This window comes from Epinephelus moara, chromosome 5 (genome assembly GCF_006386435.1).
Source record: "Epinephelus moara isolate mb chromosome 5, YSFRI_EMoa_1.0, whole genome shotgun sequence".
Classification (NCBI taxonomy): Eukaryota; Metazoa; Chordata; class Actinopteri; order Perciformes; family Serranidae; genus Epinephelus; species Epinephelus moara.
Genome location: NC_065510.1, coordinates 5,779,160 through 5,795,846, shown reverse-complemented (window position 1 = coordinate 5,795,846; position 16,687 = coordinate 5,779,160). Strand labels below are relative to the sequence as shown.

General features: G+C 43.4%; 1 protein-coding gene across 1 annotated transcript; it reads left to right on the top strand.

Moving 5' to 3' along the window:
* Positions 1–658: 658 nt before the first annotated feature.
* Positions 659–2,277, top strand: ier2b (immediate early response 2b). Its single transcript, XM_050045063.1, has one exon. It carries the CDS (start codon positions 855–857, stop codon positions 1,416–1,418), a length of 564 nt encoding a protein of 187 aa, XP_049901020.1. The 5' UTR covers positions 659–854; the 3' UTR covers positions 1,419–2,277.
* Positions 2,278–16,687: the final 14,410 nt, after the last annotated feature.

Genomic DNA, 16,687 nt, shown 5'->3' with positions numbered 1-16,687 from the left:
ATAAAATCTCTCATATAAACTTAGGCTATATTTTACAAAATAAAATTCATTATTTTAAAGAAACGTCATTTTGCAGAATATTAATCGTTAAAAGAGAATTTTCTACAGACAAATTTAACTTATCATCTCATCAGGTTATAGATACGATTATTTTTTATTTTTTAAACATTACGTGTGCACGTCATGCCTCTTCTGAAAAAAAGCTGCATCTCTCCTGGAACAAAATGTGCTATATCAATATTTTTCCTGACCGCTTGCTCATGATTAACTTATTATTTCATGAAGGCATTTACAGTATGTTTTTGGAGAAAGATGAAAGATATCTAACCCCTAAAATAAAGAAACATAAAAAATGAAACATCTTCATTCATGTTTATAAAGAAGAAAAATGGAGCCTTTGTAATAAAAAATAAAAATATAATGTTTCTGGTTGGACTTTGTATCTGCAGTAGTCAGAGGTGTCTTGCAGCAGAAGCAGAAATCAAAATAATAAAAAGAGATCAACCGTGAGAAAAACGGTAGACGGAACAGATGGTGCGTGTGTGTGTGTGTGTGTGTGTGTGTGTGTGTGTGTGCGGCTACAGCAGGTGTGGGCGGCGCCTGTTTGTCACTTACTGAGGAATGAAGTCCACGTTACGTCAAAGAGGAAATAAAACGCCACCCTGCTACATGTACTCTCTCACTTCTCTGAGTACAACAACTGGTGAACAGCTGAGGTCCGAGCTTAGACAGATTAGAAACTAGAAACTAAAGTCTAACTCAGGACAGATAAAGCTCGTCTGCTTTGTTGAGCCTTTTTGGTGAAAGTGCCAAATCGACCGTGCGTAATTACGCATAACAACAAAGAAAGAACAATGAGTGCCACAGCCGCTATGGAAGTGAACGCCGAAGCCAGACGGATCCTGGCCGTGTCGATAAGCAAGCTGTACGCGTCCAGGACCCAGAGGGGAGGACTGAGACTCCACCGGAGCCTCCTGCTCTCCCTGGTCATGAGGTCTGCCCGGGACATCTATCACTCCTCCCGGGAGATCGAGGGGCCAAGCGGCGCGCAGCCAACATCGGAGGAGCCGATGGATACCAGCTCCAGCCCGGAGGAACATACTGTGCTCCCCGAGCCTCAGCCTGAGCCCCAGCCGGCACTGAACTCATCCGAGCCGCCCGCAGAGGAGCCGGACAGCGCGGACGAAGGGTGTGATAGTGATAGTGATATCACAGAGGACAAAGAGAACATGAGCCCGACGAGGCAGTCCAGGAAACGCCGGGGCAAGGCGTCGGCGGCGCCTGACTTCCTTCCCAGCAAGAGGGCGAGGCTGGAGCCCGGGGAGGAGAGGTATGCGGCCCCGCCGGGCAGCTGTCGCGCCGGGGCCGGGGAGTCCCTCACTGCTTTGTCTCTAAATCGGGTTATACCTGCCTTCTGAACAGATGGAGGGAGAAAATAGCCTCCAATGGGACTTTGGAGTGATTCTGAACTCCTCGTTAACCTGATAAGGGCGGTTTGACCCCCCCTTTGCGCACCAAGGCGCTGACCTACATCGGCGGCCCCGGGACAGAGGGATTACCGGGGCCATGGTGCGAGCTCTCCGGTCGATCTGAGCGTGCCTGCTGGGCCGGTGGAGCCCATTTCAACAAGCAGAAAAGGAGAAGAAGGAGAAGCAGGCCTGAGGGAGCTATGGGCCGGAAAGTTTGAGGAACAAACTGAAGGGGAACTGGTTGCGTTACTTTTTGTTTCCCGGTGAATCACCTTCAGTAAAATGAGTCCAAACAAGTGACTGGCGCTGACTCAAAGTGTGTGTATGTGTGAATCAGCAGAGAGTGACATGAGTCAGTCAGAGAAGAAGTGAAGTGGTAAACGGTTGACCACAAAACAGCACACACACACACACACACTCTCTCTCTCACACACACACACACACACACACACACACACACACACAGGCAGGACTTCAGGGAATTTCCTGCCTTTATACCGGGACTTGAAAGAGGAAGGACAGTTGGGGCAGACTCACTGCCACACAAACACACATTCAACTGCTGCTGTGGACTTTGATAAATCAATACTACTGCTAGGGGACTTTCCTGTAAACTGTTCACATGGTGCTTTGAGAAAAAAAAAACAGGCTGGTATTGGATGCCATTTAAACCTTGTGTTTTTATGTCACTAAAATGCTTCATGTCAAACCTGTGAAAAAAAATATTACCTCACATTCCAAGCTGCTTATTTAATCTGTGTGATTAAATTAATGGTGTAAATATTTGTAATAAAAAGCTGAAAGCGTACTCAGTTGTCCTGCTGTCTTTGTCCTGAGGTTACTCAAGTTTTAGGGTTGCTGATTAACACACACACAAACATCTTATTTCCAAATTAAAGGGCCACTGGTCTATATTGGGCCACAGTTCACAGGGTCAATCCTTTATAAGAGGGAGGATGTTGGTACAACCCAGCGCCAGTCTGGCTTGCTGCTGCTAATCTCAAGCTTACAGCCAGGCACACATTCAAACAAACAAACAAACTCACACACACACACACACAGGAGCAGCTTCCAGGGTCGCACCGTTTCCTGAGGATTATGACAGAATTCTGAATCACATCCTTCCTTCCCAACATGACCTGACGCTGAATCAGAGAGGGATAATAAAAGAGTTACGCAACGTCGTCACAGCAGCTGGGGCCAAACACCGCTGCAGAGTAACACAGAGAGCAGCAGGTAGTGTTTATAGCCGGAGGGCCTCTTCATCATCATCATCATTATCCTCATTACAAGAAGCAGCAGATTCCTGGCAGATGACTGGAAGTTAACACCCAGAAACTTAGTAATGGTGGTGTTGATCTGGTTGTTCTGGTTGCTCAGGTTTTTGTCACCATCCCTGTGTTTATTGTTGAGATTCCAGTTATCAACATCATCGTCCCCACTTCTTTGTTCCTACATATTAACGCAGCATCTGAGTCAAAAAGTGGAAGAAAACAAAAAGGATGAAGAATGATGATGATGTGATGATGAAGAACTGAGGAATGATGATGATTTCATCCCTAAAAGGTCAGGTGACATGCTCTGTAGTCTCCCTAAAGGCTAATTTTATCTTTATTACATATTGGGTCTTGTTTATGGTTGTGATCAACATTTCTCTCAGTCATAATAACACTGTCCTCACCAAACTCACTCCTGGGATCTGGGAACACGGCGACCTCGGAGCTACAAAGTCTGGCAAGAAACAAGTGATCACATAAGCAACCAGGTTGTAAACAAGTCAACAGTTTGTTTACATAATACAGAGAACCTGAACAACTGTTACAAGCAAAGTATTCATAAAACCATACTGTCCTCACATGGAGGTGGATGTCAAAGGGTTAACAAAACAGTCATTGTCGTCATCACTACCTTCTTCCTCTTGCCCTCCTTTAATAACAAGGAGAAAGAATGTGGAAAAAAAGTTGATGCTGCTGGGAGAAGTTTGCCCAGAGGGCTTTTATGCCATAAAGGGACTTCTTGGTTAAGGTTAGTGGAAAAGAAATCGTGGTTTGGGTTTAAGTGAATCGATTCCTGCCAGAAAGAGCTTTTTCTGACAAAAAAAGAAAGCTCTTGAGGCAGTTCTCCCATGTGCTGACTGTGATGATGCTGTTGCTATTTTGGCCATCATCTTTATCATCATAGTGAGGGGAAAGTGGGATTGATTACTCAGGGCCCCAATGGGAAGGGGGTTGTTGAAAAGCCTGGAATGAAAAGTTTGTTTTTGTTTGCAGCGTTTTATTTCTAAGTAATTAGTGCCATAACTGAATAAAAATTGGCAGAATAAATCATCTGAAAGACTGAACTTAAGAAATAGTTAAGAAATAGTGGAGGCTGTCTGAGGCCCCTCTCACCCCTTAAAGGTGCAAAATGGTTTAGTCCACCCTTGCACTGGATTCGTCGTTTTTGCCGTTATGCCGCCTCACCACTCTGAAGAAAAGGTACAATCACAGAATGGGGGGACAGAGTTGTTTCGCCTCTGAGTCGCAAACAGAGGTAGCAACAGCTCCGAAACAATGTCTGCACAAACGGGACAGCCAGCAGGGCGGGATCATGGGTGTGATGTTTTGACAGTGTGTTGTGCGTGTGACCCACTGCGGGGAATTCAATTCTAAAACCCCTTTTACACTGCCAGGTTTTCGGCGAATGTTGGGCCATTTTTCCGGCAAGCTGCGAGCATTTATACACACAGAGCCGGATTGGCGAGTTGATCCGAGGTGCCCAACTTTCCTCCTCGTAGGGTAGACATATTGTCGGAACCTTTTTAGTTTAAAAAGAACGAGGCGGCCTTCTATTGTCGGAACCTTTTTAGTTTANAGGAATTGCGCGCCCTCCTTGTCCTCGCAAACGAAGAGGCCATTAACCGTCAGATGACGGGGACGGTGAAGAACGGGCCGACTTACGAGAGAATCGCTGAAGGACTGACCAGCCGTGGCTTCCCTCCCACGTCACTGTTTACGTCACACGCTGAGCTACAAGTTTTGTTACTTGCTCACGCCCCCCACTGCCTCGAAAAAGGCGCATTCTGTATCAACAAAAGTAGGTAGGCGGCATTTTGCTGCACTCCCCGATTTTGTTTTTATACAAGACTGATTGGACTTTCCTGCAAATTTGCACAATTCCTATTTAAAAAGGGTTAAATTCACACGAGAGGATGTCAGCGGAGACAGTCTACCCTTCTTAAACTGTGCAGTACACATTGAAGAGGACAGAAGGGTAAACATCAAGGTGTACTGAAAACCTACACACACAGACCTGCTGTCTGACTCTCACCACCCACTGAAGCACAAGCTGGGAGTCATCAGGACACTGAGCCGTCAAGCTGAAAACGTGCCCACGAGGACAGAGGGGAAGGTGAAGGAAACGAAACACATTAGGGAAGCACTTTAAACCCTGTGGTTACCCTAACTGAGCCTTTGCAAAAACCTCAGACAGACCAAGAACGGCCATAGAGGAAGAGACATAAAAACGAAAAAACAGCGTCACTACTTATGTCGCAGGAGTGTCTGAGAAACTCTGAAGGATCTTCAACAAACACCACATCCATGTGCACTTCAAACCCAGTAACACTAAGGACAAAACACCCAGGCATAAGCAGAGTAATGTGGTGTATACAGATCAGTGCAGCCAGGAATGCACAAACTTGTACAATGATGAAACAAAACAACCACTCCACAAGTGCATGACACAACACAGGACAGTCTGCTCGTCAGGTCAATGAGGTTTAAGATGTAGCACTTATAATTACCATGACCTGGATGACTGAGAATCTTCACTGACAGCTAGCAGCTAAGTCAAAGAGGAAGAACAGCGGGTCTTTCCCCAAGAGAGGGCATTTAAGGTTCCGAAAAAGAAGAGAAAGAAAAAAGGGAAAGGGATAGAAAGTAAATGGACATTGTAAGGAAAAAAATCAAAAGGTGCATGACAGAGACGTGGATCTGGTGAGGAAGGGCAGGGGGCCACAGAGACTGCTCATGCATAGGGTTCTGAATGTGGTGCTACGCCCCTGTCCATCATCATAATCATCATACTTCTCTTCCTAATTCTGATGACTTTCACTTTCTTCCCTTTTCAGCTATTTACACCACCATCATCATCATCATCATCATCATCATCATCCTTGATCACTGGACTTAATTCTTTCTCTTGGGAAAAAACAGTGTGACAAAACAATTCCATCTCAAGGTTACAGACCAACTCGGACAAGAAGTCCCTACAAAAGCTATTAATGACATCATAACAACTGCCGAGCCTGTGTGTCAACAGAACATCTCCATGGCAACTGAGCAAACGCTGTCCGCTGATAAGGCTGTGTGATACAACACTGGAAAAAAGCAAAGTAAACGGAGGCTGGTTTGTTAAATAATCATCGTCCTTCATTGTAAATGAACGGAAATTGTAACCCTGAGGTCGTGGCTTCCTAACTTTAGGAACTCTTGAGGTCTATGAACCTTACTATTTGCCTTTGTTTAGTTAAATTCATTTTTATTATGAAACTATTTTTTGTTTATAGTGTTACATCCGTTGCTTCTGTCCTTTATTGTGAAGAACTGTGTGACATCTAAATGAGAAAGGTTCTTCATATTAGCCTTATTTAATGGTCTATCTTTCTTTTCATTTTCAGGGCAGTGACATGCCATTATTGTTATCATCAGTGAGTCTGCAGATTCATTTTCCAATCAATCAATGAATTATTTATTCTATGAAATGTCAAAAACATTGGTAAAAAATGCTTATTACAACTTCCCAGAGCCCAAGCTGACGGCTTTAAATGTTCTGTTTAGTCTGGCAAAGAATCCAGAACACAAAGATAATTAATTTACACTGACATACAACAAAAACAGGCCTCAAATCCTCTCATTTAAAGAGCTGGATCCAGAAAATGTTGTCATCTTCCCACAGGATTTTCCTGAAAAACGCCTGAAACTATTAATGGATTATCAAAAAAGTTGTCAGTTATTTTGCATTTTTATCTCTCTTTTCCTCCTACTGATTGTCACCTTCTTGTTTATTGTTTTTAAACACTTTCCACCATTTTTGTAATCACCACCCTTAATACGAGGGAATGTCATTGAGACTCGTCATAGCTGCGAGGTTCATCCAAAAAGTGATTTCTCTCTTAATCTGAAGGGTGTTTAGAGGACTGAAGGGGTGAAATAATGCAGTGTTTCACAAGAGCAAAAGCAAACTTTTGAGAAAAGTCAGAAAAATAGACAAAAATTTGGGTAACAAAGTCTTTATTTTGTCTTAACTGATCTGGAGACCTGCTCAGATTATTCTATGGATAATTCCAACCCCCAAAATGGAAACCACTGACGTAAAACACATCATGTTTTTGTTATGACACGTACGTTCACTGATGTTGTTTTCATACATCAGAGGCTCAGCTGCACTGTCACACCATGAGTGTTAATACCACCTAATATCCACCCAGCATATGAACGTACACATAAACCCCCAGATGAGAGTTTCATCATAGTGACCCTGATCTGCCTACATCACAAGCTTATCATGAAAAGATCTGGGTCATATGGGGGCTTTCGTTTTTAAAGTTCTATATAAATCCCCTTTAAGCAGCAATAATTATTTAGCTGTAATCGTGTTTATCAGTTTGCTGAAGGACCTAAGTCACGCAGTGTCCTTAAAAAAAGCACGGTAATTGGTTTTACTAACAAAGACAATGCCACTTATATATGCAGATGAGTTTAGTGAACATATCATTAGACTGATGAATGAGGGCCAGGGAGGAAAAAAAGTAATGTGGGTGGAGAGAGACTGAATGAATGAAACCAGGATCACGAATTGGCACAACAAAACTTCTTTGCTCCTTAATAGTTATAAATACTCATTTTGTTTGTGTGTCCAACTCAGATGTATTGTACATTTCTGCAAACCATGGATGCGTTTAATTTGTATGGTTCTTATATATCATCTCAACGTGTCTAAAGTGAAGTAGATCTGATTACATTTGTATGAGCTGACTTTGTCATCAGGAGGATGGCATGACACCATGGCTGCCAAGTTGCAGACCACTGCAGAGCAATATTCAAGACCAACAAACAGCAAAGCCAGTTGATTTTTAGTGACACAAAGCAGCATTTCAAGCCACAGTTGTGTCAGCCGAACTGGGTGTTTTTAGCAAGACACTGAAGGCATTTCCAGCCATTATTGTGTTACTAAAAGCAGGCATTTTTTAGCAAGATACCTGCAGTATTTCCAGCTCTGATTGTGCCGCCAAAAGAGGGTGTTTTTAAGAAAGACATTGGCGAGATTTCCAGCCACAACTGTGCCACCAAATCTGGGTGTTTTTTAGCGAGACATCAACTGCATTTCTAGCTGTGATTGTGCCACCAGAACTGTGTGTTTTTAGCAAGACATCAAAGGCATTTCCAGATGTTATTGTGTCACTAAAAGCAGGCATTTTTTAGGGAGACATTGGCGAGATTTCCAGCCACAACTGTGCCACCAAATCTGGGTGTTTTTTAGTGAGACATCAACTGCATTTCTAGCTTGTACCAAGTCTGGGTGATACTCAGCGAGATATAAGCGGCATTTCCAGCCATGATTGTGCCACCACAACTGGATGTTTTTTAAGCAAGAAATCAAAGGCATTTCTAGTGGCTATTGTGTCACCAAATCTGGGTGTTTTTTAGCAAGACATTGAATGTATTTGCAGGCATGATTGTGCCACCACAGGGAGGTGTTTTTCAGCAAGACATTGGCAGGATTTCCAGCCGCAATTGTGCCACCAGAACTGGGTGTTTTTAATAAGATATCAAAGGCATTTCCAGATGTTATTGTACCACTAAAAGCAATTGTTTTTTTAGCAAGACATTTGCAGGATTTCCAGCCATGATTGTGCCACCAAAACTGTGTTTTTAATAAGACATCAAAGGCATTTCCAGCCATGACTGTGTCACCAGAGCTGGATATTTTTTTCAAGCAAGACATCGAATGCATTTCTTTTCATTATTGTGCTACCAAATCTGGGTGTTTTTCAGTGAGACATCAGCAGCATTTCCAGCCGCCCTGTGCCACCAGAGCTGGATATTTTTTAAGCAACACATCAGTGGCATTTCCAGCTGCAACTGTGCTACAAAAAATGAATGTTTTAATCCAAAACATGATATTGTCTTAACAAATCTGATGTGTTTGTGCCTAAACATAACCACACTTTAGCACAGCATTGCTGAAATGTAAATAAAGGTAGAGTTTCAACATATCTGCGTCATCATATTGTACAAATGTAACATATCTGTGGTTTGCAGAGGTGTACAATGTCATCCTTTATTCTGGCAGTTGGGTTCATAAGTCATATTATTCAGACTCGTCTTTCATTGCTGAATAGTTGAAAGTTTGAGCAGAGGCAGGAAAATGAGTTTTGAATGGCAGAAATCTTTTTGATTGAGTCATCACAGAGTCATCGGCATCGATCATCATCCCCCTCATATTTAGGTCATTCTGTGGTATGTATATATAACTACACACAGTTTTCAAGGACTTCTGTGAGCCTCAGATGAATCACATTAATGCTCCGCATGATTTGGATCGATTACATCTACGACTTAACTGCTCAGAAGAGATTCAAAGCTGAGTCTCAGCGGCTGCTTGTCTGAGAGCTGCAAGTTATCCACAGACGGGCACAGCGGCAGTGGTACATAATGTTCCACACAGCCACTTGAATAAGAATACAATGTGTCCTTGGACAGCACATGTGCTCAAATCAAACAATATTACAAACATATTTTTAACAGAGACTCATTCTGGCTCAGATGTGTAGAATGTGTAGCTCAGGGACATGGGGGTTTTGGTATTATTATTCTGAATTTCAATTTGCAGGCTTGTGATGTTAATGCTGTGCTGAGAGGGGCTTTAATGGAACCAAAGGTGCAAATCTTCCTTTCAAGGACACTGATGGGGTGATTGTGTTGTTCTTTTTATTTCTCAGTGTTTTGCAGCTTTACTAAGAAAAGCTGCTGCTCTAATGCATCCTCCACTGAAAAACAAACAAAAAACTGTTTCTACAGCAAATAAGCAAGTCGGGCATGATCTCAAGCACCAGTGATTCTCTGTTCTTTTCAGCTGTCTACTCCTTGTCACTTGGTGTATCAGTGGATCCTAATGACAGTGATGGATTACAGTTATTACTGCTATAATACACTATTGCTCATGTCTGTGCTGTCTTAAGTATGAATGCTTTTATTGTTTTGGCCTTAAAACTGTCAAAAAGAATGAAGGCTAGTTCATAGTGTTTTTTTCCATTCATGTCTGTAAGGGTCCCTGCAGTTGCCTGTGCGTGGAGCCCACCTTTTGTGGCCACACAAACTGTACGCATGGCAAGCGCACTGACTGCACATGCTCATTTTACAAAATATAATTCCATGTTCCACACTTCAGTCCAGTCCAAAACACTGCGGTCAAGCCAGCCATGGGCGCTGCACTGCAGTGAAGTTAGTTTTATGTTATCAGATAGACATTAACTCCGGACCCAGGAGTGACTACCTAATTTCAGTTTCACCTGATGTTGGCAACAGGGCTTTGGTAAGCTCACCTCTAAGCCCTCCCGTCGGAAACGGATGCAGAAAAAGCACAAATCGGTGAATACAAATTCACCAGTCGGCAGGAAATTAAATGTTTGATGTTCAAACTTTTCTGGCGGAGGACCCCAAAACCCTGTTTCATGTGTCTTCACCAAACTTAAAACAAAACCTGTGCCCCTGCTATGAATGGGACCGTGTGCGTGTCTGCGTGACAGCAGCTGTCCGCGGATGTTCAATGTTGAAAGTATGTCCGAGCCTTAAGACTGCTAAGCTAGTAGCTCTGTGAGACAGAGGGGCTTTGAGCTGAATGTTAACGACGGCATGCTGACATGCTCAAAACAACAAAGCTTGTATGCTGATGTCTGGCAGGTATAATGTTTAGCATGTTCAAAATCTTTTTTTTTTTTTAGATTATTTTTTCAGGCTTTTTTGCCTTTAATGTATAGGACAGAGTGAAATGGGGTGAGAGAGAGACTGGGGGGTGACATGCAGTAAATGGTTGCAAGCCAGACTCAAACCTGCAACCACTGCGTCGAGGAATTGCTTCTGTACATGGGGCACCAGCACTATCCACTACGCTACCGACGCCCCAGCATGTTCACAACCTTAAGGTGTGTCTCAAATCACATACTTCCGTCAGTACATTCCATGTAGTATACTATGTGCACTATGTACTCATTGGTGTAGTGCGTGAATTTCGACAGGATAGTGTTGCCTCAAACCAAACACGGCAGTTGTGCACTCACCGGAAATGACTACCGCAAATTAGCTAGTTAGCAAACTAGCATTAGCATTAGCATTAGCGTTATCATTCGCGGTACCAAATCATTACAGGCTGCTAAATTAACCCAATAAACATACTGCTGGCTTATACCCGACAACAGTATAGTGGTGCTTAGTGCAAAAAAAAACATGTATAACGACAATGCAGCAATGTTCACGGTTGCACAGTCCTCAGCCGCTATTTCCAGTTTGAAAAGTGGTCCCTCCCCTTCCGCTACGTAGCCAAGATGGCGACCATTGAGGGCGAGAAGTGTCCATAGTTCCACACTCAACTTCTTGACCGTTTTGAGTGCACCATACTTCTAAGTGTGAACGCACTTATGCTCTCAAAATATTAAGTGTAAGTACAGAAGTACGTGATTTGAGACACAGCATTAGTTTAGTGTGTTAGCATGCTATCATTAGCCAAAGTGCAGCCGGGAATGCAGCTGGTCATAAACTAGAATATTGGACAAATTTTGACTTGATGAAAAAGGAAGGGATCACCATACTGTTTAAATCTTGAGGACATGAATATCTTGAAATCCAAATAATACCTGCTGAGACATGTCTCACATGGTGGCAGTACAAGAAAAGTCAGGAGATCACCAAAGTCAGCAGGCTTCATCCTCTGGAAACCATGAATGTCTGTAAAGAACGTCATGGTGATCTGTTAAGTGGAGATATTTTAGTTCAGACCAAAGCGGTGAACTGACACCAACACTGCCATCTGTAGAACGATGCCACCAGCAATGGTTGCCAGTTCCAACCTCTCAAACGCTGGGATTTGCAACTGCTCTCAGTTTAATATCATTTTGAATTTCTTACATTGGGGTGTTTGAAATTTTGACCTTGGGCTCTGGAAAACAGCACATTTTACAATAATCTGTAAACTTAATTTTGAAATTGTATTTGGTGTATGTTGGGACTTGTTGGGGGACTATTGATGTATGTGGGACTGAGTCAAAATAAACCACAGTTTATATGTGTTTATAAATTTTCAGACAGTACTGGAGCCCTATGGCTCAGAGGAATAAGATATATCAGGCTTTGGAAACACAGTTCTTGATAGTAGATCATTGCTGATGCTGGTCTTTTAATAGTATGTTATGACAAGAAGAAAAATAAACAGAATATTCCAAGTAAAAACAATAATCCTCTAACATTTCCTGCTGCACAAATACATTTTCTATCAAAACAAATACTGTTGCAACAGCAGCTATGCAAATTGCAGACACGTTTTCAGCGACAGCTTCCCTGGACCAATCCCGTACTGTTATGGCCATATATGTGGCAGCCTGATTAAGATGCAGAGTGCAGGGGCCAGACAGTCACAGTGACGAGGAGCTCTAACAGCTCAGAGCTAAAAAAAGAACAGCGCAGGAAATGTCTTCACACAGGATGCATGCATGCATCGACCGGCGCGCACCCGCCTGTGATGGAGGCAGATAAACTGAGGGACCAATCAGAGGGAGGGAGTCGTGTGCAGATGTGCGGGGGCCAGTACAGAGTCTTTGATCATATAGGCCTATGTCATGGTGTATACCATCATTATGATGTACTGTGGTTTGATTACGTACGTGTTTGGGAATTTACACCGTGAATTATCACTGCATTACACTGGTTGTGTTATTACACTGGATAAAATAACATATTTAAATAAGTGAGCATATATTTAACCTATATTAAGGGACTGTACAAACAAACTGACAATACTCACAATTAGTACAGATTTGGTCAAAGTGTCACACCATCAATAACTAAAAGCATAAATAATTTAAGATAGTATACTCTAATTTAAACCTTATTATATTTCAACAATAGCTACCAATGCAAACACTAGAAGCAGAGTTAAATCATTTCAAATGTATGGCAAGTGTTACAAAATTGTAATTACTGCAGACACTTCATCATAAAGAGATACTAAATAAAAGGCTAAACTTAAATTATAACATCATGTGACACTTTGGCCCAATCCAAGTACACCCCCCCCCCCAGCCAATATTTGTATGTAGGTCCCACGTGAACTGAAAAATGGGCCCCCAATGGGACTGTCCACAGATTCCATATTGGCCCCAATATGGAACCCGATTGCCCACATGGATTGGTTTACCCAAGTTGGCCCCACATTGGGTTATGCTAGTGCTACCCGGGTACCAAGAGAGTACGAGTCCAAACTGGGTGTCTTATCTGGGGCCCACTCGGCTAACCCACCCATGAGGGCAAATGGCATGGGGTCAATATGGAACTCGTGGACAATCCCATTGGGGGACTTTTCTGTCTAACAAGCACAAATTATTGCTAGTATGCTGATGTCTCGGTAGCTGACTACAATAGTTATTGTTGTTATTGTTATCTCGGATTCATGCATGACAGTCTCGGACTTTGACTTTCTATGTCGCATTCCCTTCCTTGGATGACAAATGACGCCTGAAATCTACCGAAGGTTCAGCAGTGAAGTTGCTGCACCTGTTACCACTCCTCTAATATCAGCACAGACTGGCAGAGAAGCAGCATGGGTTGCTAATGTTAGCCCACAGAGCACTGCTAGAGGCTGTTTGTTATTTATTTGCGCGGTCTCACTTTGAAGTCGTCGAAATCTGGCGCTTGGGCAGTGACTTGTAGTATCAGACACCAACGAAAAAAGGTGTCCTTCAGCGTCGGCATTATTTACAGTCGGTTGCCATTATAGTTTAACAGTGCCCGGCAGAGTTAGGGGGAAATGCAGCAGGACAAGGATGAAAGGTAACGCGGCGAAAGTCCAATGAGCGTGGGTGGGAGGGGAGGTGGATGGGTCTAAGAGACACAGACTTTCACCCGAGAAAGCGATGTTAGCATCCCGTAAGATTCTAAAGCCAAACCCTGTTCTTTTTCCCTAAACCCAACCATGTGTGTTTGTTGATGAAGGAAAAAAAAAGCAATTTGTGATGTTGTACCAACGTAGTGCTTTTATTTTGAAAGAGACTGTATGTACATGTTAAATTTCCTGTGAAAACAGAAGTGTATATTGAAAGAAGACAATGCATGTAACAGGCAGAACTTGACACGACGTCCCAGAACGTTAACCAACGCAGCCAGGGTACCTTGCACGTGGAATGTTGACATGGAAAATCCATGACCAAGCACGTCAATATGTGACGAGGTCAGAGTGAGAATGTGTTGCATTTATGAGGGGGGAGGGGTGGTGCTTACAAGGGGGAGGCCTGTCAAATAATTTTTTAAGTACTGACGAGGAATGACGTGTTTTTATTTTTGGCTTAGGGGAGGGGCATACAGTTTTAAATGGCTTTCTTTAACATATTTTTATCCATTTAGCCTCCAACAACCCATATTGATCCACTGAAGTGTGCGTCTGTGAGCTGGAGGTCATGCTCTGTTGTAATTTCGTTAGAAAGTGGCTCATGTGTTTCTCTGGAAATGAAGAGGAAGTCATTATGTGTTGTATCTGTGTGTGGAATCATTTGATGATCACATGTCAGGAGGCTGTGAACACATGACCTCATGCCTCTCACAGCGCCTATTGTGTGGCTGACTGAGATGTTTCATTACAACAGAGGGCCAACTATGAATGTGAATGAGTAAGAATGTGTGAGTGTGTGTGTGTTTGTGTCTGTGTGTATCTGTCAGCAGCAGCAGGGCTCGCAGAGACAGGAAGTGATGCGTTGATGCCGGCGGGCGACAGAATGTGTAGGTGGAGTCTATTTTTAGACTCAGCTGCAGGAAGACAGAGCTCTCCAAAACATCTGGGCTTCTGTGACTGGATGTGTGTGTGTGCGTGTGTGTGTGTGTGTGTGTGTGTGTGCTCATGACTCAGTAGGCAGGCTAATGGCCAGAGGTGATGCTTTTAGTGCCTTAAAATGTCCTCAAAGCCCACAGATAATTGCATCTTGTCACAAAAATCAAATTAGGACATAATTGTTCTTGTGTTTTTAGCCTCTTAAGGTGTCAGTCGAATGCCACCCAGTGTGTGCGTGTGAGGAGGTGGGCGACAGACAGACAGACAGACAGAAGGACAGGAGGAGGAAACACAGATGTGAGGAGAAGGAGGGCTGCAGGAAGAGCAGGAGGCGTTCAAAGAGAGGAAGGGGAAAAAGAGGAGGAGGAGGAGGAGGGATGCCAATAAAACGTGACCACACAGGGAGGGGGAAGTGTAGGACACAGCAAAAGGTTTAGTGAGTGTGTGGGTGTGTGTGTGTCTTCCACAGCCCATATCAGTGACGTAGTGTCAGACGTAGACGGAGAGGAGGAGGAGGAGGAGGAAGAGGAAGGCATTCTGAGGACGCTCGGTGAGGAGGCGTCTGATTTCAACACGTTTTAAATTCTCAAACAGAGGAGAGCGAAGCAGCCTGGTGTGTTTTGCAGGGTCTTCTCACCTGCGATGAGTCGGCCGCCTCTGAGCGTTTTTAACTCTCTGTAAATGAAGCTCTGTTTCATTCACTGCTTCTCAGGCAGATGCACCGGTCTGCAGAAAGGACTGAGGAAAATACATTATTAGGGAATCTGCTCATGTAGATTTAAAACAACAATGAAATGAACACAATTAAATCCATTTCATGGCTGGAGCCTATCCCAGCTGACACTGGGTGAGAGGCAGGGTACATCCTGGACAGGTCACCAGACTATCACAGGACTGACACATAGAGACAGACAACCATTCACACTCACATTCACACCTACGGACAATTTAGAGTCACCAGTAAACCTGCATGTCTTTGGACTGTGGGAGGAAGCTGGAGCACCTGGAGGAAACCCACGCTGACATGGGGAGAACATGCAAGTTCAGCATGGAGGTGCTCCCCCACGCTGGGTGTGAACCAGGAACTCTCTTGCTGTGAGATGACAATGCTAACATTTAGAACATTAATATAGCAGCAAACAACTATTAGTGGAGCATGGTGTCCTGAGCAGAGAATGTCACGCTCCCTCTGTGTGTGTAGGAATCGGAGCTTCTCTGTTCTTTGTCGCTGGTTGATGGTTTCGGCCGCCCGTGCATGAAAGAGCATGTGAGTCCCTGTGTGTGTATCCAGCTGGTCTTATTCTATTCCCAAGTGTGTTCCACCTGGTCAAAAAAAAAACAAAAAAAAAAAAAACTTGGGAAAAATAAACTGTGCATCTCATTGGCGAGCTAATTGCCGCCTTACCACTGTGAAAGTGCAACACCCAGGTTAACACTGTTAGCTCCTTTAGCACTGTTGTTGTTAGCGCTGTTAGCAACGTTAGCCGCTGGCTGAGACACGTATAGACTGAATCATCGTTTGTTTGCAATAACTATCAAATAGAAAATTCTCATGTCACGTTCATAAAATGAAACAACGCTGAGCAAACTCTGCCTAAAAAAAAAATCTATATCAGTTTAAGTGTAGGCTGTATTAAGAATATTTTCACCACTTTTTCACCAGGCTGTCAGACAGCCTTTTCTGGCAGGGGATTGAAGCCCTTTTGTCAATGTCACCACTCACTGACAAAAACAGTAATTTAACAGAAGCAGAACACTGAGTTCACACTTACACTTATTTTTTTTAGGTAGCTAAAATGTTTTCCTGCTGCCCCGTCCACAGCAGTTACATTGCTTGGCTTCTGTGTGACAATGTTGACAGTGTGACTACACAAAGCCTCAATTTGGTTTCGCCTATTACAACATAAGCACCATTTAAAATAAACTCTGAGGCCTTACAACTAGATTTTTGACACAGACAAGGCCACAGAAATAAGGCATGACTCACCTCTGTTGATACTGTTCCTCAGTGGTGCATGTTCCTACACAACTTTGCAATTAATCAAATCATGTACAGCCAGATAACACAGTGTGTGTGAGTGTGTGTGTGTGTGTGTGTGTGCTTTTGGCGCCTTTGAGGGTCATGCTTAGTAATTTGCCTCTGA